Raw genomic sequence first — 21,329 nt, 5'->3', positions numbered from 1 at the left:
TCATCTAAAGAGTCTAAAACTCTTGGAAGACTTACAAAATCCTTTGTAATTTAGATTTTACTTCTCTCTCAAAAGCACCAATATTAGAGTCAAAATGATTCCCTTTCAGGTCTTTAATTACAGATTCTCTCACAACTCTGAATCTTACAAATGACTCTCTTCACCTGCCTAAAACAGTATTCCCCACACCTTCCCTTTCACCCAGGCATCTCCTACACAGTATTTGGGGATCATCTTTAGACATCTCTACCCCTGAAAGCCTCCTCACACTCCCAAGTCTGGTTAGAGGTGCCTTCTTTAGTACCCTATATTCATTCCATTGCCCCCAACACCCCCTACACACACCACTTGTAGAATTACACAAAAAGCTCTTTGAGAGAAGGGACTGTCTGGCTTCTTTTCCATTGTATTTCCAGTATTTACACAAGGCATGGCACACAGAAGGAGACAAAAAAAAAATTTACTAAATAAGTGAATTTTAATGCTTCAACACTAAAGCAATTTTCATAATTCTGAAAGGAAACTTTGAAAGCTTACATTAAATCTTGTGATTTATATTATACCCTTCAATTTATCCCACATGGACCCTACACTCCTTTCAACTAGCACCCCAAAATTTCTTACTACCTTACATTGTACCCACCTCTCAAATCCCCAAAACATGAATTTAGCAGTCTAATTTCTACCCTTTGGGTCCTAGACTGCTGGGCTCAGGGGCTTCATAAAGTCACAAAACCTTTCTAATTGGCTCCATTAAAATATGGCTTCTAACCCTACTGGACTCTCAAAAGGACTTCTGCCCATTGGTGCTTCTCCTTATTCCCAGCCTATTCTCTACCATATGTCTAAACTTTTACCACTTACCTCAAGTCCCCAAATTATTCTACACTTGCTCACTCTCAACAGATGATCCTTACTCTGTCACCGAGGTAAGAGGGAAATGGAGATTCCTTTCCTTCCTCTAAACTTCCTTTTCTTTCTCTTGTCCCTATTCCTTCTTCTCAAGCTGAAGCATTTATCTGTGCTCTTGAACCTACTTCTCTGGCCTGCTCTTGAGCTCTGCCACATCAATCTTGGTATTGTCATATTTCATATTAACTCACTCGCGGTATCACTATGCTTCTTCATTGTGTTGCATCAGCTTGAGTGGAATCCACTCCACTGCTGGATTACTGCACACTAAGATGGTACAGCTCTTCAATACTTGATATGCCTCATTATCAGGGGAGCCTAAAGTTGACAAATCGAGAAGTGATGATGTTGCCATCCTTCTGCCCACTCCAGTTCACCCCTGATGAGCTTGGATCAAGTCAGATCACAAAGATAAAAGAAAGGACTATGTGCTGTGAATGGGACTAAGACAGTAACAAGTCTTCTGCTCTCCCACTAATTCTCAAGTGTCAGGCATAACCCCAAGCTACAATAAATGTATCTTGTCTTGGTGATTCTAGTGGTTAAAACTATGTTGCATTGTTTTGGGTTTTGTTGTTGTCAACATGACCTCAAATATGAGCCAAAAATGGGAACTTGAGAATTAGCAATGACAATTCTGGAGAGGACTCAAGAGACTCGTGGGCCACATCTCCTCTCGTGCTGTTGTTCCCTCCAAGCTTTCAGTACTTCTATCAGCTTTTTTTCTAGATCAAAGAAATCAATAAATATCAAAACACATAAAGCAGAAAGGTTTGTAAACATAAATGGATTCCTAACTGGCTGGTGATGATTGGCTGGTGAGCTCAGGATGGAGGGGTAGGGATGAGGACTGTCAATTCAAACAACACCACAGACCATTCAAAAAGACCATTATCACAAATCACTTCAGATTTCTGAAGTCCAGATGGGAATTTTCAGAAAGCAAGGACCATAGTAGTGTTCCTCAGATCTGCACAACCATTTTCTTCTCCCCACTCCTTTCCAAAACACATACACTTAGCAAAGGCTTTGCATTAATTTTAACACAAGGATAGCAGAAATAGGAACTAGCTCTCAAAATAAAAAAAGAAAAGAAAAAAAAAACCCTTTACACTTAAACTCTACCTTAAAGCAATTATTAGTTGTTATGTTTTCATCTTTTGAGCCGTGCTCACTTACATACATTATTGTCAATATCTTTGAAAAAACATGTAAACATTAAACATTTTAAGGACCTTTCACAAACCAAATGACAGTAGGTTTTTATTAACATATCTTACAATGTTGATTATTCCTAGGTTTATAATTTCTGCTTAATTATAAAGATTGATTTAGCTTCTACAGTAATGTACTGTATTTAAATGATCATTCATACAAGGTATCACACCAGTACATTTTTTGAATAATATACACACAGCACTCTAACTTGGACCTGTTATTTTTAAAAGTGAATTTATAAATGGTACTTAAAAAAGTTATGGGGGGGAAATTAAAGTTCTAGTTTAGCAGCATGCATGTATGAATTCAAGTACAATTTTCAACCAAGTGCTTTTTAAAAATTTATTGGTGACTAATTCACCAATATCAAAATAAACACTATCAAACCAAAATTTTAATGTTAAGGCTAATATTTTCACTTCACATCCATATGCACAACCATAAAACATTCCATTTTAAATATGTAGTAATCAAAGTCTGAATACATTATACCATGTATATATAGCATCAGAGTTTCAAACTGTAGAATTATTCAAGTTCATGAATCCTGAAACAGTATTTACTAGATGTAAATTAGCATTTTTCTCTTCAACCACACTTACAAATGGTCTGGTATTCATAATGACTGATGCGAAAAAAATATGACAGGCTGAACTTATGATACATTATTGTAAAAAGTAGCAATGAGTTGGAAAGGACATCTATTTAGTTAAACAGAATCATTCTAATCTTTCAGAAAGTTATCTTAATATTTTGGAAATGTATATAAAAATAGCAAGCTATTTCCATGTATTTTATTGTAGAGCTATAGGTAATTTTTTGACTTTTTGAACACATTTGAGTATGTACTGTTCTGTTCTCTCTATTTTAACCAAGGCCATCATTTAATGTCCACTTGCATATTCTGTAATATCATGTCATTCATGATTTTTAGAAGCTAGGTCTGACTTTATTTTTATATTTTATCACTAGATTTTTTTAGGTTATTTTTATATGTAAAAATGTAATTGTATATAACAAGCCATGTTCAGTCCAAAGTATCTGGAATTGCTTGATAGCACTAAGTATGAAATAATCATCAACTTAATTATTTGGAAGAAAAAAAATGGCAGCAATATATAACATGCTTTTCTGTAACCTTCCATCTGTTCTAATAGAGTTTAGCTCAATCATTCCCATTCTGACTTAAAAACCCTACAAACATAAATTGCTTTTCACAACAGCATTTGAGAAGAATGCAGATGTGAGGCTCATTCATGAGGGTCCTCACCACTGAGCCCTTTCCTCCCCTTTTAGGAAACCAAGCAGAAATAGCAGTGATTACATTGCACAAATATATAGATGAACCGCTTGAGCTGAAAGGAAAGTTCCAAAACTATGCTTCATTTGTGGGAAGTCTGAGCATTTCCAATCCAGTCATTTAAAAAAAAAGTGTGGTTGGTAATAAAAGACGGGCATGAGCAGATTCAAAATCTGCCATGTGTATGCTCTTAAAACTTAATTTTATAGTCAAATCTATTTGTTACTACCTCCAGTAATTCAACCAACTGAAATGGAAAATTTTGATTTTAAGGACTCCCTCCCCCAAGCACTCATGTATCTCCCAAAATGTACTGTATTATATTAACAGCAGCTACCTACTTATTTTACAATTATTTCAATTATTTACCTGGGGAGAATATTTATGAAATTCCTGAGAATGAATTAAGTTTTCAGCAAAGCCTTAAACTTGAACAGATTCCTCACAATAAGAAAACATTTTAAAGTTCTACTATTAAACCAACTTTTACTATACAATATTTCACATAAATCATGTTTTACATTTTTTTTCTAATTACATACAGCAAAAATCTCAAATCAACACAAGAATGGTGAGGGGAAAAGATGCATTATGTTTAGCAGATGTAAATTAACACACAGATATAAAGAAGCAGTAAAACTTTAAATAAATCACACCCACTCTAAGTATCAATGAATCATTGATATGCATTGCTGGGAGAATCAGTTTTAAATAATTTTGTCAAATTGTGCTTCTTATTAATTGTAGATTTTTTAAATGACCACTAAAGAATGATTTAACTTGTAACTTATGTTCTCCAGATACTTTTTAAAATTATTATACCATTAATGTGATTACCAAGCACCTAATTTTGGAAAGGCTTCATAACGTATGTTTTCTTTATTTCCCTCAGCAAAAGCGTTAATCCCCCAAATTAAGTTAAAGCTTATTGTTGATAAATTCTTAATGAAAATGATAATATAATGCAGTGCTGAGGTGGTGAGTCAGAGCCCATTGTAGTGTGGACCCCATCTTTTATTGATGTGATCAAAAGTATGAGAGATCCACTGTTGTTCAAGAACTTTGTATCTTTCCTTACAAATGTAGAGAGGCTTGCCTCGCCTAGGGAAAAAAAGGGGAAAAGGTATTAAAAGTAATAAAATACAATAAAGATTTCATACGTATTTTTAAAAACAGAATTTTCATGGCAAAAATTTCACATAGTAATTTGGTTTATTTCATGTTTCCTTAGCAGGTTGATGAGGAAAATATCTCAAAAACTAGAAATAGCTCTAAATTAATGACTGTCAGAATTTCTTAATATAAAACTTTTATTATTACAAAGCTAGAAATGGCACATTGTTCTTACCGGACCAAATGTCAGTGACACACCTGTGACACCCACACACTCTCACCTAAGATCCCGGTCTTCCTCTCCATGCGCATCCAGGTACACTGAGCCCCACAAGCAGAAGCGGTGCCCACGGATGATGATGATCACCGACGCATTGACCAGGAGGAAAATTCCCGTGCCAGCACCGCAGTTCTGAGAATGCTGAAAGATTAAAAATATATCCAATAACTTCATAATCAAACGGACTTTACATAAGAAAATCAAGAATTCCTTAAGTAAATTTCTTCTAAATAAAACAGGCATGTTTTTAAATTTTTTAATAAGATTTTATCTAAGTTAAATTTATAATCTCATTTCTAACACTTTATTAATAATACATTAGGAGTAAGGATTATCTAGAAAAGCAATTAAAAGTCAATGCAGGGGTGGGGGGGGACAATGGGGCAATTAGGACACATATGAAATTCCTTAATCAATAAAGAAAAAAAATTTAAAAAGTAAGCAGGCACACACACAAAAAAAAGCCAATGCAAACCTAATTCAGAGGTTAGCATCTACATTAGCATATATGACTGTGGTTTTGTTGCACAACATTCAAAAGTATGTATCAGTAAAGGATGGTAGGAGTAGGAAGAGGACGAGAATTGTACTTGTGAAAGGTTTTACTCAAAGCCTCAGGTGTTTTGTTTTGCTTTGCTTTACCCTTTTACTGGGTTAAAAAGAAGAAAAATAAACAATAACAAAAAAGAACGAAATCTTTACATGTATTATTTCACTCAAAGCCTAAACTTTTAGAGCTGGCTTGACCATATATATGTATCTATATAGCACATATCCATGTGATATGAAATTTTGAGTTTTCATAAAATAGCTATTATTTACTAATGCTTACCAATACACATTCACAGTAACTTTGTTGCTTGCAGCAAAGTCCTTTCAGGCATACAAAAGTGCCACAAACAAGGCAAACAGCAGGATCTTTAGGAACCTTGGTGCAGACACTGCAGGTCTTTCTGTGGTAGTACTGAAAAATGGTATTATAATTCTCAGGCAATTGTAGTAGGTGTGGTAACTTCCATCTTGACTCTTGGATAAGCAAGGCCTAAAACATTATCCAAAAATATTCATTAGTCCTATGTATTTAAGTCATTAACACAAAATACTTATTTTTTAAAATGATTTTTTTAAAGAATGGAAAATCTGTCTCCAAAAATGTGACTTATTTTCTTTATTAACACTCTTCTCATTTCCATTTTACAAATGACCAAAATAATATTTCAAAAATTACCATTCTCTATTTTAATGTTGTTTCTATTTAAAATATGATGCAAGGTTTAGATTAAGCACCCTAAAACACTTAAACTTGTTACTATTTTAAAAGAAAAATAGTAAATATAACTAAGCATGCATGAAAAGTATATCTAGTTATACTTGTTTTATATATGCTTTTAAACAGTTATACATTTCTTAAAACCAAGTTTTGACCTTTCTTAGCTAAATAATTCATTGGCTTTTTCTTTAGGGAAAGTCAAAGTTTTAACTCATTTCTATTTCAATACTTTTTAACCTAGAGCGGGGGGTGGGGGAGAAGGATACTTTTTTTCTGTCAAGGCCATTTGGATATTTATAACATCATTCTCGGGCCATACCAAGCTATCAACTTAAACATTAGCCTGCTATATTCGGTCAAACATTTAAGTAACTCACCCCTAATGCCTGGCAGGGCCAGACCACCTGACTTCTCCGGCCTTATACAGCCCAAGGGCCTGACGTTCCCCACCCCGATCTAGATTATAAAGTGTTGATCTCCTTCCTAGAAGGTGTAAAATCTTCTTATACCTCAAGCTAAGATATTTTGTATTCATAAGTGCTAGGGCTACAACTCTTCATAAATTTGCTAACTTTTTTTTTAAATGACAAATTAGTTCAATTTTCCTGCAGGATATACTTTATTGATTGTTTGCAGGGATATAAAAATATTGGTAACAGCACTCATTTTTTCTAGATGCTACTTCATTAACACAAATAAAATGTAGTATGAATCTATTACCTTAAGAAACCGTAAAGATGGCAGGCAACTCTTACGTTGATCATCTCACATTATCTACAGCCATAATCCATCTAACTCAATGCAGTGGCTAAGTAGCTAATCTGGTGTTTATCAATAAGTTCATGGATAAAGTGACCATGGAAGCAAGAATAAGGACAATATATGGGCCTACAATATGCTATTTGCCAATACTCAGTGTCCAACCCTGGACTCCAAAAATTGTTATTCCATAATGGGCTGATTATATTGGAACTCTTCCATCAGTGGAAGGAGTGGCAGTTTGTCCTCACTGAACTTGATACTTAGCTAGATTAGGCTGTGAACTACCCAGAAACTCACACCACATGGCCTCTAATAAAAGAATCTTCTTCTATATAAGAGTGATTGTTCTCTCACAGCTGGAAATGCACAGATTAGGAAACCAGGGTTTCAAGGTGGTTGTGGCATCTTACATGTTTTCATCTAAGAATTTGGTCTTTAATTTCTGCTTACCTAAGGAAGCTGTGTACTATTCTCCATCAGATTCCACTGAATTAGAAAGTAAATGTCATCTAACCATTCTAGGTTACCCACACCACTAGGAGAAGAAAAAGAATGGCTCGCAACACTGTCTGGAGGGACTGACCCTGACTGGCAGCTATCAAGAGCAGCCGAGATGCTAGTCAAAGGAGGTGAAAGAAGGAAGTCATATATTTAACTATGTATTAACTACAGCTTTATGACTGGTTGTTACTTTTGCTTTCTGTGGCATACATTTTTGCAACAATTTTCATTCTTTTTCCCTTTCTCTTACTATTGAATTCAGGGTGAGTAGATGCTAATTAAAATTTTCTATTATTTTTTTAGGTTTAATAAATCTTTATTGTTCAGATTATTACAATTGTTCCTCTTCCCCCCACCCCATAGCTCCCCTCCACACGGTTCCCACCCCACCCTCTGTCCTTACACCACCCCCGCCACTGTCCTCATCCATAGGTGTACGATTTTTGTCCAGTCTCTTCCTGCACCCCCCATACCCCTTCCCCCGCCCGAGATTGTCAGTCCACTCTCTTTCTATGCCCCTGATTCTATTATATTCACCAGTTTATTCTGTTCATCAGATTTTTTATTCACTTGATTTTTAGATTCACTTGTTGATAGATATGTATTTGTTGTTCATAATTTTTATCTTTACCTTTTTCTTCTTCTTCCTCTTCTTAAATACATTTCAGCATTTCATATAATACTGGTTTGGCAGTGATGAACTCCTTTAGCTTTTTCTTATCTGTGAAGCTCTTTATCTGACCTTCAATTCTGAATGATAGCTTTGCTGGGTAGAGAATTCTTGGTTGTAGGTTCTTGCTATTCATCACTTTGAATATTTCTTGCCACTCCCTTCTGGCCTGCATAGTTTCTGTTGAGGAATCAGCTGACAATCGTATGGGTGCTCCCTTGTAGGTAACTAACTGTTTTTCTCTTGCTGCTTGTAAGATTCTCTCTTTGTCTTTTGCCCTTGGCATTTTAATTATGATGTGTCTTGGTGTGGTCCTCTTTGGATTCCTCTTGTTTGGGGTTCTGTGCGATTCCTGGACTTGTAAGTCTATTTCTTTCACCAGGTGGGGAAGTTTTCTGTCATTATTTCTTCAAATAGGTTTTTAGTATCTTGCTCTCTCTCTTCTTCTGGCACCCCCATAATTCGGAGGTTGGTATGCTTGAAGTTGTCCCAGAGGCTCCTTACACTATCTTCATATTTTTGGATTCTTTTTCTTTTTGCTTTTCCAGTTGGGTGTTTTTTACTTCTTTGTATTTCGAATCTTTGACTTGATTCTTGTGATCCTCTAGTTCAGTGGTTGGCAAACTGCAGCTCATGAGCCACATGCGGCTCGCGAGCCGCGGTTTGCCGCTTTGTTGACTAATGAGTTTGCCGACCACTGCTAGACTAAATGTTACCATGTAGTTGGAAGCTGTGAAGATTAGGCAATTGTGGCATATTGTGTGCAAAGAGGTAAAGGGTAGTATATGACAGTGGTCAGCAAACTCATTAGTCAACAGAGCAGCAAACGGCAGCTTGCAAGCTGCATGTGGCTCACGAGCCACAATTTGCCTACCACTGCTCTAGTCTGCTGTTGGATCTCTGTATATTATTTTTTATTTCAGTCAGTGTACACTTAATTTCTAGTTGGTCCTTTTTCATATCCTCGAGGGTCTCACTAAATTTATTGGCCTTTTCTAGAAAATTCTTGAAAAACCTTATAATCATGGTTTTGAATTCTATATCCAGTTGTTTGCTTTCCTCCATTTCTTTCATTTGTGACCTGTTTCTTTGTCTCCGCATTTTGGCTGCTTCCCTGAGTTGACAAGAGTGGCTTTGTGTGCTAGGTGCCCTATAGGGCCCAGTGGCTCAGCCTCCCCAGTTACCTGAGGTGGACACTCTTGGTGCACCCCTTTGTGGAATGTGTGCACAGTCTTGTTGTAGTTAAAGCCTTGATTGTTGTTGGTATCACTGGGAGGAATTGACCTCTAGGCCAATTGGCTGTGAGGATCAGCTGTGTCTACACTGGGAGAACTTCTGTGCTGGAGACACCCTTATGAGACAAGACTTGCAAAAGCCTCTGTGCTCAGCTTGGATGGGGCGGAGTCTCGGGGCGGAGTCTCAGGGCGGAGCAGACAGCAATGGCTGACCGTCAGCCCTGCCCTAAGAGGCCCCTGGGTCTCAGTGTCCCACGGTAATCACTGCAAGCACCTCTGAGAGAAAGTCGCCCTTGAGTTTCGCCCACTGCCAGACAGTCTAGTTTCTCCCCGAATGAGTCTGGGTCCCCAGAGTCTCGCCCGGAACTGGAGTTCAGAGCCATCGGGAGCTTTTTTCTCCCTTCCAGTTGAGAAAGCCAGCCACGTACTCAGTTGCCAGTCCTCTCCGCGCACGCGCCTCGGTATCTCTGCCTTCCGCAGTTCCTCTGAGTCTCAGTGTGCTTTTTTCTTTCCTGACAGTCCAGTTTCTCCCCGTATGAGTCTGGGTCTCCAGAGTCTCGCCCGGAACTGGAGTTCAGAGCCGTAGGGAGCTTTTGTCTCCCTTCCAGTTGAGAGAGCCAGCCGTGTACTCAGTTGCCAGCCCTCTCCACACACGCGCTTCAGTACCTCTGCCTTCTGAAGCTCCTCTGAGTCTCAGTGTGCTTTTCTCTTTCCTTCTAGTTGTAGAATTTCCACTCAGCCAGCCTTCCTGTGGTTCTGGATGATGTCCGTTTTGTCTTTTAGTTGTAGTTTTGAAATTGTTGTGCGAGGCAGCAGTTTAGGTGTTTACCTATGCCGCCATCTTGGTTTCTCTCCTAAAATTTTCTAGATGACTGGGGCATGAGTACAAAAAAATATCACAAAAGAAATAAACATCTGCCAGAGCCTCTAGATTCAGGGAGGCTGATGATATAACTATTGGATGTGATTTCAGGTTGCATATTTTGAGAAGTGGTACATGCACCTGTGGTTGTATAGGTGATGCGACTGTTACTTCATTTTGAACACAGAAAGAAGTGAAACTCTAAGAATGAGAAGAAAGATGTCTATGTGCTGGGCAAGTAAGATGTGGAGGTAATGGGCTACCAGTGTTTTTTATTTCCATTTTTCTAACATCTTTATCTGCATTCTTATATTAATGTCATTACAAGTTCTTTTGGAACAAAAATAACCTCTTTTCCTGCTACAAACAAGTCTCATAGGGTTGCCCTCTCACAAGATACTGCCCAACACAAGGGTGTGTATATGATGCAAATTAGGCTAACCCAGGTCTCTCTCCCAGGAATCTGAATCTTGAGTGCACATGGAGGGAAGAAAAATGGTTGAGGCTGAGTCATCCAGAGGTAGAACTTCAGAGAAAACAGACCATAGGTTTGCAACCAAACTGTCTGTTTGAACTAAAGAATCTTAGGTGATGCATGTTAGAAGCACTAACTCAGGCTATCTTTCAAGGGTACTGTTGTTGGACTATTTAGCTTCATTCACTGTTTATCTTTCTAAGTCCCTTTATTCAAATTTAAAATTCCTGGCAAAGAAAATCTAGTTGCCCTAGGGTCCCAGACAGGGTTAGAGATAGAACAGAGTGAAGCAGGAACAGGAGGAGGGGTGCAGGTCAGATGGTGATGCATTCAAATAACCAGTAAAAATTCTGCATGAATAAGTACAGTCAGTCTACTGTTCTGACTCTAAAACAAATAATTACCACTATATTTTACAAAAAGATACAGTATTTTTAAATGATAAATTCTAGTCTTCATCAATATCCACACCAATAATCATTCATCTAAAATGTAGGCCTGCTCTTATACTATCAAATAAGTTATTTTTATCTCTTGCTTAACCCATGGCTCATATGAAAACAAAAATTTTAAGTATGCTCATTACTTTTTCTCCTGTCCTGGTTGTACAATTAGACCCATCTCTTATTCCAAGTCATGCCTCATAGGTTTTCAGACATCAAAATATAACTTCAGATTCTAGCTACAAACTATGAATAAAGAAACTACTAGACAGAAAAAAAGATTTTTATATGTAAGATTTCAATTAACTTCATGAATTTCCCATTCCTTTAAAAAAAAAAGGTATAAAATGATATATTATCTCTTCAAGGACTTTGACAAAAAATAGAAATGAGTAAAAGAGACATTTATTATTTATGCTTATCTTGCCTTTATTATTCACTTCAATGTTTTAAAAATTAAGTATAATCAGACACTTCTATCTGAAATACTAATCTTTTTATTTTCCCTTTGATGTTAAAATTAAAATTCTAATTTTCCCTGAAATTTGGTTCCCTTTCATCAGTTCTATTTCAGCCAATGACATCCTACCACCACTTAATTGTTTAACAAATATTTATTAGGTCACTAGTCTATAGCAGGCACTTTATAGGAACTAGGGATTCAAGGATATACAAATAAATTTTGCTTTGTGGAGCCACAAATCAGACATAAAAGTTTTAAATTCTTCATTAGCCTCATATCACCTCTATGGCAAGTGAGCACTATTCCTTTTACGTACCTTTCCTTGTTCTGCATGTCTTTCAGTAAATGAATTTATCTCAGAACACCACTGAGCTATAATATCAAATGCTGGAACTGGCCAATCCAGACAGGAGGCACTGATGAAGGGATGTTCTGTTTGGTAAAATGTTGGCAGAAGTCCCAGGCAGCTGGAAAGAACTGAAAATTCTTCTTCTTCCTTTTAGACATGGAATAGAAAATTCTCAAGACATTTCATCATGAACATTTCCCATTATAGATATTTTAAGTGTCATTCTCATCAATTACTTTTGGATAGTAAGAAAACTTTCTTAAGTAAAGAAAAGTACAGGGAGTAAAAGAAAAGAGAGAAAGGTTCCTGGCTGTTATATCCAAATATACTCTTAACTAGAGGCCTGGTGCATGAAATTCGTGCACAGGGGGAGGGTCCCCTCAGCCCAGCCTGCACCCTCTCCAATCCAGGACCCTGAGGGGGATGTCCGACTGCTGCTTTAGGGATCGGGCCTAAACCGGCAGTCGGACATCCCTCTCACAATCCTGGACTGCTGGCTCCTAATTGCTCACCTGCCTGCCTGCCTGGTCACCCCTAACTGCCCCCCTCTGCCAGCCTGGTCGTCCCCAACTTCCCCCCCCCACCGGCCTAGTTGCCCCTCACTGCCCCCACCTGCCAGCCTAGTCACCCCCAACTGCCCCCCTGCTGGCCTGGTTGCCCCCAACTGCACCCCCCCCCCGCCGGCCTGGTTGCCCCTAACTGCCCCCCCCCCACAGCCCTGGTCGCCCCTCACTAACCCCCCTGCCAGCCTGGTCACCCCACTTAGCCTGCTGTTCAGTCATTTGGAGGTCCCTCACTAACCCCCCTGCCAGCCTGGTCATAGGCAGCAATCTTGTGAGGGTGTGAGGGTTAATTTGCATATTACCTCTTTATTATATAGGATATTTCTCTCTGAAATTTAACTCCTAAGTGCATAGCATCTGCTTCTTTTATACATTTATTTTCTAAACTAGAGGCCCGGTGCATGAAATTTGTGCACTGGAGTGTGGGGTCCCTCAGCCCGGTCTGCACCCTCTCACAGTCCGGGACCTCTCGGGGGGTGTCCACCTGCTGGCTTAGGCCCGATCCCCTGGCAGTCAGACATCCCTCTCACACTCTGGGGCTCTTGCAGTCCGGAACCCCTCGCTCATTACTGCCGTGAGCCCGGCTTCTGGCTGAGCACTGCTCCCCCTATGGGAGCACACTGACCACCAGGGGGCATCTCCTGCATTGAGTGTCTGGCCCCTAGTGGTCAGTGCACATCATAGCGACCGGTCGTTATGCTGGTGGTTCTGCCATTCGGTCAATTTGCATATTAGGGTTTTATTATATAGGAATAGTATTGTCACATAACTGATGAGTACAGTTTATAGACCCGTATTCACTCTGAAAGCAAATGTTAATTTAGGACAAAAGCAAAGTGACTTTCAGTGTGGGGTGACCAGGCCGGCAGGGGGGCCGTGTCAGTGTGGATGAAGAATAAGAGTAAAAGCATAGAATACACAAGAGGCAATGCTAAATAATTTGCATGTGAAACAAAGACAGTTTTAAAAGAAGGGAGGCCCTTGCCAGTGTTGCTCAATGGCTGAAGTGTTGACCCCCTGCACTGAAGGGTCTCAGGTTTGATCCTGTGCATGTGAGAGGCAACCAATTGATGTCTCTCTCTCTCTCTCTCTCTCTCTCTCTCTCTCTCTCTCTCTCTCTCTCTCCATCTCCCACCCTTCCACTCTCTCTAAAAAAATCAACTGAAAAAATATTCTCTGAAGATTAAGAAAAATAAATAAATAAATCTGCCAAAAACATTTTAATAAATAAATAAATAAAGATAGAAGTGAGTTTTAAAAAACTTCCGAGATCCAAGTGTCAGGCGATCTTGAAGCTCCACTCAGTAATAACAGAACCAGAGAAATAAGCCATCCAAGCACTCACATTTTGAAAGTTTATTTTTAAGGAGTTTGTTAGTCTTGTGAAAACCAAAGTATACTCCCTAATCCCTTTTTATTTAACTGAAAAAAACATTTCTGAGGCTAGTGTGTCTACTTTTCTCTGTCCATTGGATCAATTCCTATCATCCTTCAAATCCTCTAGCTCCTCAGAGAAGCCTCCCCTGACCCCTATTAATGAGACTTTACATTACCCAGACCCATTCAGATAAAATTAATCCTTCCACACCTTGTAAACACTTCTCTTCTTGGATATTTGCTATTAGTTTAAAAATAAATTAGCCTTTCCTATAAAACTGTGGGAGTGGTTCCTGGGTATAGGAGCTCTGTCTTGCCAGGGCTTGGCACATAATAGAAATTCAACCAGCATCTTTTAGCAAAAATGAACTAATTATCTAGATTAGGTACAAATTTGAAATATGGTACAATGATTTTTTAAAAAGCAAAATGATAAGAAAGCTAAAAAATTTTAATTTTTTAAATCTCTAGAAATAAAGCCACAAATCCCCCATTTATATAGCTATGCAAAGAGGGCATTTTAAAAAACAACTTTATTGAGGTACTAGAGGCCCAGTGCATGATTTAATCATGCACGTGTAGGCTGTCTGTCCGCTGGTCAGGACCCGGTGTGGCCGGCAGCTCCGAAGTCCCTGGGCCCCTAGGGCGAGGCGGGGCGGGGGCGTGGTCCTCCTGCGGCCGGAGCCCAGGCCGGGGTCTTGCCTTTGCCTCCCGCCCAGGAATGCTGGGGCCGCCGCCGCCTCCTCTGCCTTCGTGGAAACCCGCGTCCTCTGCGGACACCGGGACACCCGGACACCGCTGCGCGCTCCTGCAGCCCAACTGCCGCCAGACTCCTCCCCCCCACCCCCCCCGCCGGGAGCCGCGCCGCCAGCCCACCCGCGCCGCCTCCAAACCTCCAAAACCTCCAAAACGCTGGCTCGCTGCCCCAGAGGCCCGTCTGTGCTGCAGCATAGCCATGGCGCAGACGCTGAGCTCGCGTCGCCGCTGGCAACGCGAGCTCAGCGTCCTGCCGGCCCAATCACCACCCCAGCCACTCCGAGTCCCGCCCCCTGTGTCTCCCACTGGCCCAATCGTGGGCGTAGTGGAGTGATGATAATTTGCATATTACCATTTTATTAGGTATGGTAACTTCCATAACCATAAAATGGACCAACCTTAAGTGTAGTTTGATGAATTTTAGTAAAAGTATAGTCATGCAACTACTGCTACCATAAAATTTTAGAACAATTCCACCCCCAAAAATATTCCTTCTACCCCTATGCAATCAATTCCAGCCCCTTCTTTTGTGCCTGGCCTCTTTCAGCATAATATTTTGAGATTCATTCATGTTATAGCATGAATCAGTAGTCCATTCTTTCTTATTACTTAGTAGTATTCCACTATATGAGCATACCACATTTTGTTCACATGTTCACTTGTTGAAGGACTTCTGGGTTATTTTCAGTTTTTGACTACTATAAATTTGGCTGCTATGAACATTCATTTACAAGTATTTATGTGGACATATGCTTTCATATCTTTTGGTAGATAACTAGGAATAGAATCATTGTATTATACAATTAAGTGTATGCTTAATATTTTAAAGAAACTGCCTGAATTTGACTATACCACTTTGCATTCCTACCAGCAATGAACGAGAGTTTCATGGAACTCTATCCAACTCCTTACCAACACTTGTAACATTAATTTGTACTCCTCTAATCAACAATGATGTTGAACACTTTGTCATGTACATATGGTCATTCATATATATTCTTATAAGAAGTGCTTGTTCAAATTTTCTTGACCATCGTATGTTTTTTGTTTACTTATTATTGAGTTATAAAAGTTCCTGATATATTCTGGATATAAATCCTTTCTCAATATATACATTTTTAATTTTTTTATGAAAACTACAAACCCACAGATCTAAGAAGCTTAATTAATCCAAATCAGAGGAAATATAAATAGGTCGAATACTGGAGTTCTCAATGTTAAGGTGATAACATTATAATGTTACAGCGTCAGTTCTTCCAATTAAGATGACAGTTCTAAATTAATATTTAGAGTCAATGCAAACCTCCCTCACCCCCAAAAAATCTAAATAGGCTTTGTTTTTTTATAGAAATTTCCAGGCCGATTTAAAAATTTTATGGAAATGCAATGAATAGCCAAAACATACCTTGAAAAAGAACAAATTTTAAGAACTTATACTGTATGATTTCAAGTCTTACTATTTTAAGTCTTTTTTTCAAGATCATATTTGAAAGAAAGGTTCTACTGCTAAAGTATGTTTGAAAACTCCTGCTGCAGTGTCATGGGACTGAAGGGAGGGGAGAGATTAAAGGAAGGTGTGATGAGGCATATCAAATTGTGCTGTAATCAGATGGTCCTTAGTAACATTTGAGGCTGCAGGATAGTACTGGTAGGCAGAAAAAGTAGATTTTGTGGGGTTAAGGAGTGAGTGAAGAATAATGTAGGCAGCTGGTAATAGACCACAATTAGAAAGAGAAAGAACGAATGCAGATAAATGTCCTGGTTGGGCAGCCCCTTCCTCGTGCCCATGCTCACTAACATTAGTGCTAGGGATAACTTCTTCAGTCAAAGGTATTTTGATTAAAGCTGTACTCTTCAAGTGAGTTACTTGATTTGACAAGACCAAGATTCCACAGGTCTCTCACTCTATCCACTCTTTTAGTGACTACAAAATCGGTCTCAGACAACCCTGATGTATGGCTGGTTAAATCATCACCGTTTATTTTAGAAATATTTGTATTTTTGAAGTCACTTTGGCGACCCAGTGCCTGGATTGCTGTTAAAAAAGAAAAACCCCACAGCTTAATCCCTACTTTTTGTTTAAGGAGATTCTCCTAGATTATTGGTGCAATACAGTGATGTGAAGAATTTTTGAATATTTTTAATTTGTTCAATATCTTATAATCCTAAATACAAAGTTTTGGGGACAAATGTGTAGAGTTTAATCTCAAATCACTTGATAAAAACCAAAGCACACAAACTATGCAATGGCCAATTACATAGAAGGAAAGGAATAATTGACTTAAATTCTGATATACTTCAGGCTTCAAAGACCATAAATATAATAAATATCTTAATGGCCACATCAAATTCACTGAAAATGAATTGCAGATAATGCTAGAAACATAATCCTAAAAGCTAATTTGGTTTACTTACCTTCTGCTTTCCTATCCTGTCACTTTCTTGCCTGCTCACATTGATTAACAGTTCTAAGAAATATATTAAACTAGTGATAACTCATTCATCCAAGTTTTAATATAAGTGGCTATAAATTGAACATTTTGTTGTTCTAAAATTACATAAACACTATCTTATCTTCAGATAACCAGCTTTCTGATCAACGTAACTTTTAAAGGATATTAAAAGCAATTAGTGATAAATGTATCAATAGAGATAGTGATAACTATATCAATATGAATACTATGATCCTGTAAAGTATTGGGCATTTATTATCACTGATCTAATCCAAAACTACTCAAATATCAAATATTAGTAACATTATCATAAAAATGAATGATGGTAACAAATACAAAATACAATAACAATAAATATTCTAAATACTTATTCCTTTCAGTTAGACTAAAACAATGCACCCTGATCTCTATCCCAAATTATACCTGGCAGCTAGGTAAATCTTCCCCAAAAAGGTGATGCTGAAGAAGGCTGGTGATTCTGAGGAAAGGTAAGCAGAAGTCCTGTAAGTATTTTTCCATGGATTCAGAAGACCAAGCAGTAGGGCTAACCTAAAGTTAAAAAAAGAAAACCTGAATAATTCATTCTATAATAGATATAGCTTTAAAAATTATATTCATAATGGCAACAAAATCTAAATTTTTAACTAAATAACCACTACATCTAATCTTAGAGAAAACATACCATTGCACACTCCTGAGCTCCTTCTTCATGGTATAACTTTCCTTTAGATAGTTCACTTATCACAAAGCTCAACAGCACTTTATAAGACTTTTCTGCATCACACGTATTCTAGAAAAAATTAAAATATTAGTTATCTCAGTCACTAAATTTACAAAAGGTTAACATTAAAAAGAACACTTTTTAAAGAGTGCAGCATTATTATGATTACACTAGAGGCCCAGTGCATGAATTCATGCACACTGAAAGGAAATTAATTAAAAGAAATATTTTAATATTGCTATTCACCCTTTCTCTATAATAGAAGTATCAACCAAATTCACGATCAACAATGACAGGTGGAAACACACATGTGCGATTGGCACCAGCGAGAGCTGTATCACGCATGCACAAGTCAACTTAGCCTTTTATAGATATAGAACTTGCTTAATTAGACCTGCTTTCTGATGTTGCTAAACCTTTTCCAGCCCAGTGAAGCACCCCAACTTCTCTTTCAGGTAATTGTCAGCAACACAGCAGTAAATATCAACACGAAGCAGATTATTATTGTAGATCACGCAGGGAGAACAAAGTGTAAAATATTTAACTGCAGTAGTGTTTGACTGTGTTCTGTGCACTGAGAAAACCTGAAGTCGTTTTCAAGGTCCACCATTTCTTACATCTTTTCAGTCAGGTCAAGTTTCTAAATTTTCTAAATCTTCGTTTTCCGCCTAATGAAAAGAAAATTGGATTCCACCAAGTCTCCTATCTACCTACTCCAGAACTTCTGTGAGGATCAAATGAGATGAGGCACAGGAAAATGCTTCAGAGACATTTGGTTAAAGTGTGAAATGTTTCCACCTGGCTATAAAGCAAGTCGTGTTCCTGGGCTGAAGAAACTGCAAGGAGGCTAGTCACTAGGGAGAAAAAGCCGGCGTTGCTATGTGACGTCACTACCCAGACGTCATTACCTATACATTTACACAATGGAGTACTACTCTGCTGTAAAAAGGAAGAAAATTTTATGTTTTGCAATAGCATGGATGGACCTGGAGAACACTATACTAAGTAAAGTAGGCCAGACAAGTCAGAGAAAGACAAGTACCATGTCATTTCATTCGTATGTGGAATTTAATGAACCAACTGAACTGACAAGCAAAATAGAGACAAAATTATAGAGAGCAAGCAGACAGCTCTGGTGTGTGTGGAAGGATGTTGGAAGCCGGGTGGAAGGACTGAGCAAAAAAAGAAAAAGAACTCATGAACATGGATAATAGTGTGATGACTCCGGGGGGAGCAAAAAGGGATAGAGGTGGAAGAGGACATGAGGGGAGGATAAATGGTGATGGGGGGAGCAAAGAAATCCTGGTATAAAATCTCTTTTAACAGATATTCCAAAGAAGAAAAGAAATATACTAACTGTAATGACCATTTTTCCAACTCAACTGAACTTCCTTATCAAATTATCTCTATAATATTCTTTTGAAAAATATATATATTTATTGCTCTAGGGTAGATTCGATTTGCCAAAAATCTGTTTTCACTGGAATTATCATACCTGAGGATAAAGATTTATAGGGTGGGTTGAAATAAAAGAGGCTCAATGAAGAAAGAAAAGAAGGAAAGGGATGAGAAGAAAAGAAGTAAAGGAAATGAAAAAAAAAAGAAGTAATGAATGATAGAGAAATCTAAGTAGGCACAGAAGTCATAATGATACATTTCATTACTTATACAGCTGTTGCTCTTATTTACTAGAGGCCTGGTGCACAAAATTCATGCACTTGGGGGAGTCACTCAGCCCACCCTGCTCCCTCTTGCAGTCCGGAAGCCCTTGGGAGATGTCCGACTGACAGCTTTAGTGCTGCCAGGGAGGCAGGAGAGGCTCCCACCACCACCACTGCACTCACCAGCCATGAGCCCAGCTTCTGGCTGAGTGGCATTCCCCCTGTGGGAGCAAACTGACCACCAGGGGGAAGCCCTTGCATTGGTCAGGATTGGGCCGAACCCAGCTCTCCAACATTCCCCAAGGGGTCCCGGATTGTGAGAGGACACAGGCCAGGCTGAGGGACCCCACCAGTGCACAATAGGGAACAGGGAGGGACGCGGGAAGTTGGCCAGCCTGGGAGGGACCACGGAAGGGTTCCAGGGCGTGTTGGCTCATCTTGCTCAGTCCCGATCAATCGGACCCCAGCAGCAAGCTCATCTACCGGTCAGAGTGTCTGCCCCCTGGTGGTCAGTGCACGTCATAGCGAGTGGCTGAGTGGCCTTAGCACATCATTAGCATATTACACTTTGATTGGTTGAATGGACAATCAGACAACCAGCCACTTAGCATATTAGGCTTTTATTATATAGGATACTAGAGGCCTAGCGTGCAAAATCACACGCAGTAGGCTGCCACTGCTCACAGCCCCACCCACCCACCCGCCACCGTGCCACACTCAGAGCCCTGCCCACTCGCCCGTTGCTGCTCACCACCCCGCCCACCCACCCACCGCTGCTCGTCGCATTCACCACCCCGTCCACCCGCCTGCCGCTGCTCACTGTACTAGCTGCCCCACCCACCCATCACCTGCTGCCCGCCTTGCTTCGATCGGAGCCTGTGGGCCACGGGGGAGGGACCGAGAGGTGCTCAATGTACCTCATTGTAACCAGTCATTTGGTCATCACAGACACTGGCTTTTTATATATATAGATGCTACATATCTAAATGTTTAGATCAACTGCAGAAAAAGCTAATAACATAGCAAAACAACCTACAGAATAATTATAATGTTTGCTTTCATTCACTAAAGCCATTTATGTGGGTATAAACTTCTAATCTATATCTGATAAGAATCTAACTCATGTTAAAGGTTTTATTAAGTATTTTTAAATAGCTAATAATTATCAAGTCAAGAAAGAAAATTAATAGAAGTTACCTAAATTAGCTCATGTTCCTCCCATCATGGATTTACAATTGTCTAATGTTCTGTCATTAAGGTCTTACTTTTGCAGTTAGATTAATAGATTTAGACCCAAATTATATCAGAAAATGTTTTAAATACACAATTTTTCATTATTAGACAGTTTACTAAGAAAACATAGTTAAACAATGACACAGCATAAAAACTTAATATACTTGATTTGAATACTAACAATACAAATATCAGATTTGAGTGCATTCAGAAAACTGAAAGAATATTTAGGGAAAAAAAGAAAGATAGTTGCAGAATAAAAATTATCTAAGAATCAACTAAGAACAAGGAGGAAAAAAATCACTGCAAGAAAAGACAAAAATCAATTTTGATAACTTGGAATAACAGAATTTTATAAAGAAAGGCACCGTTATAAATCATACTAGAGGCCCAGTGCATGATTGAATCATGCACGTGTAGGGTCCCCTACACGCTTTCACTTTCGATCACGGGGGAGCTGGGTGCCTGTCCGCTGATGCACCAGGCCTTTCGGAAGCCTCCACCGTGCCGGAGGCTTCTGAAAGGCATGGTACACCAGCGGACAGACTCCCAGCTCCCCCGCTTTTGATGGTCCGCGGTGGGACGTGAGCTTGCTGCCCCAGAGGCCCCTTCTGTTCCGCAGCACAGCCATGGCGCAGACCAGCTGGCCCAATCGGCTACCCCGGCCACCCGAGTCCCGCCCCCTGCGCCTCCCGCTAGCCCAATCGTGGGC

At 39.2% G+C, this 21,329-nt stretch overlaps 1 protein-coding gene across 4 annotated transcripts in view; it reads right to left on the bottom strand.

Moving 5' to 3' along the window:
• Positions 1 to 459: 459 nt before the first annotated feature.
• Positions 460 to 21,329, bottom strand: part of UBR3 (ubiquitin protein ligase E3 component n-recognin 3) — a 186,382-nt gene continuing 165,512 nt past the window's right edge. For all 4 annotated transcript variants that reach the window (XM_054723408.1, XM_028141026.2, XM_028141027.2 and 1 more), the window contains 6 exons: positions 17,685 to 17,792; positions 17,426 to 17,551; positions 11,821 to 12,000; positions 5,656 to 5,865; positions 4,825 to 4,964; positions 460 to 4,531 (listed from right to left, as the gene is read on the bottom strand). In XM_054723408.1, the coding sequence (XP_054579383.1) occupies positions 4,414 to 4,531; positions 4,825 to 4,964; positions 5,656 to 5,865; positions 11,821 to 12,000; positions 17,426 to 17,551; positions 17,685 to 17,792 (882 nt within the window). In that variant the 3' untranslated portion in view covers positions 460 to 4,413. The remainder of the gene's footprint in view (positions 4,532 to 4,824; positions 4,965 to 5,655; positions 5,866 to 11,820; positions 12,001 to 17,425; positions 17,552 to 17,684; positions 17,793 to 21,329) is intronic.

Source organism: Eptesicus fuscus, chromosome 11 (genome assembly GCF_027574615.1).
Source record: "Eptesicus fuscus isolate TK198812 chromosome 11, DD_ASM_mEF_20220401, whole genome shotgun sequence".
Classification (NCBI taxonomy): Eukaryota; Metazoa; Chordata; class Mammalia; order Chiroptera; family Vespertilionidae; genus Eptesicus; species Eptesicus fuscus.
Note: the sequence above shows the minus strand (reverse complement) of the source record. Positions and strands in the feature narration are given on the sequence as shown.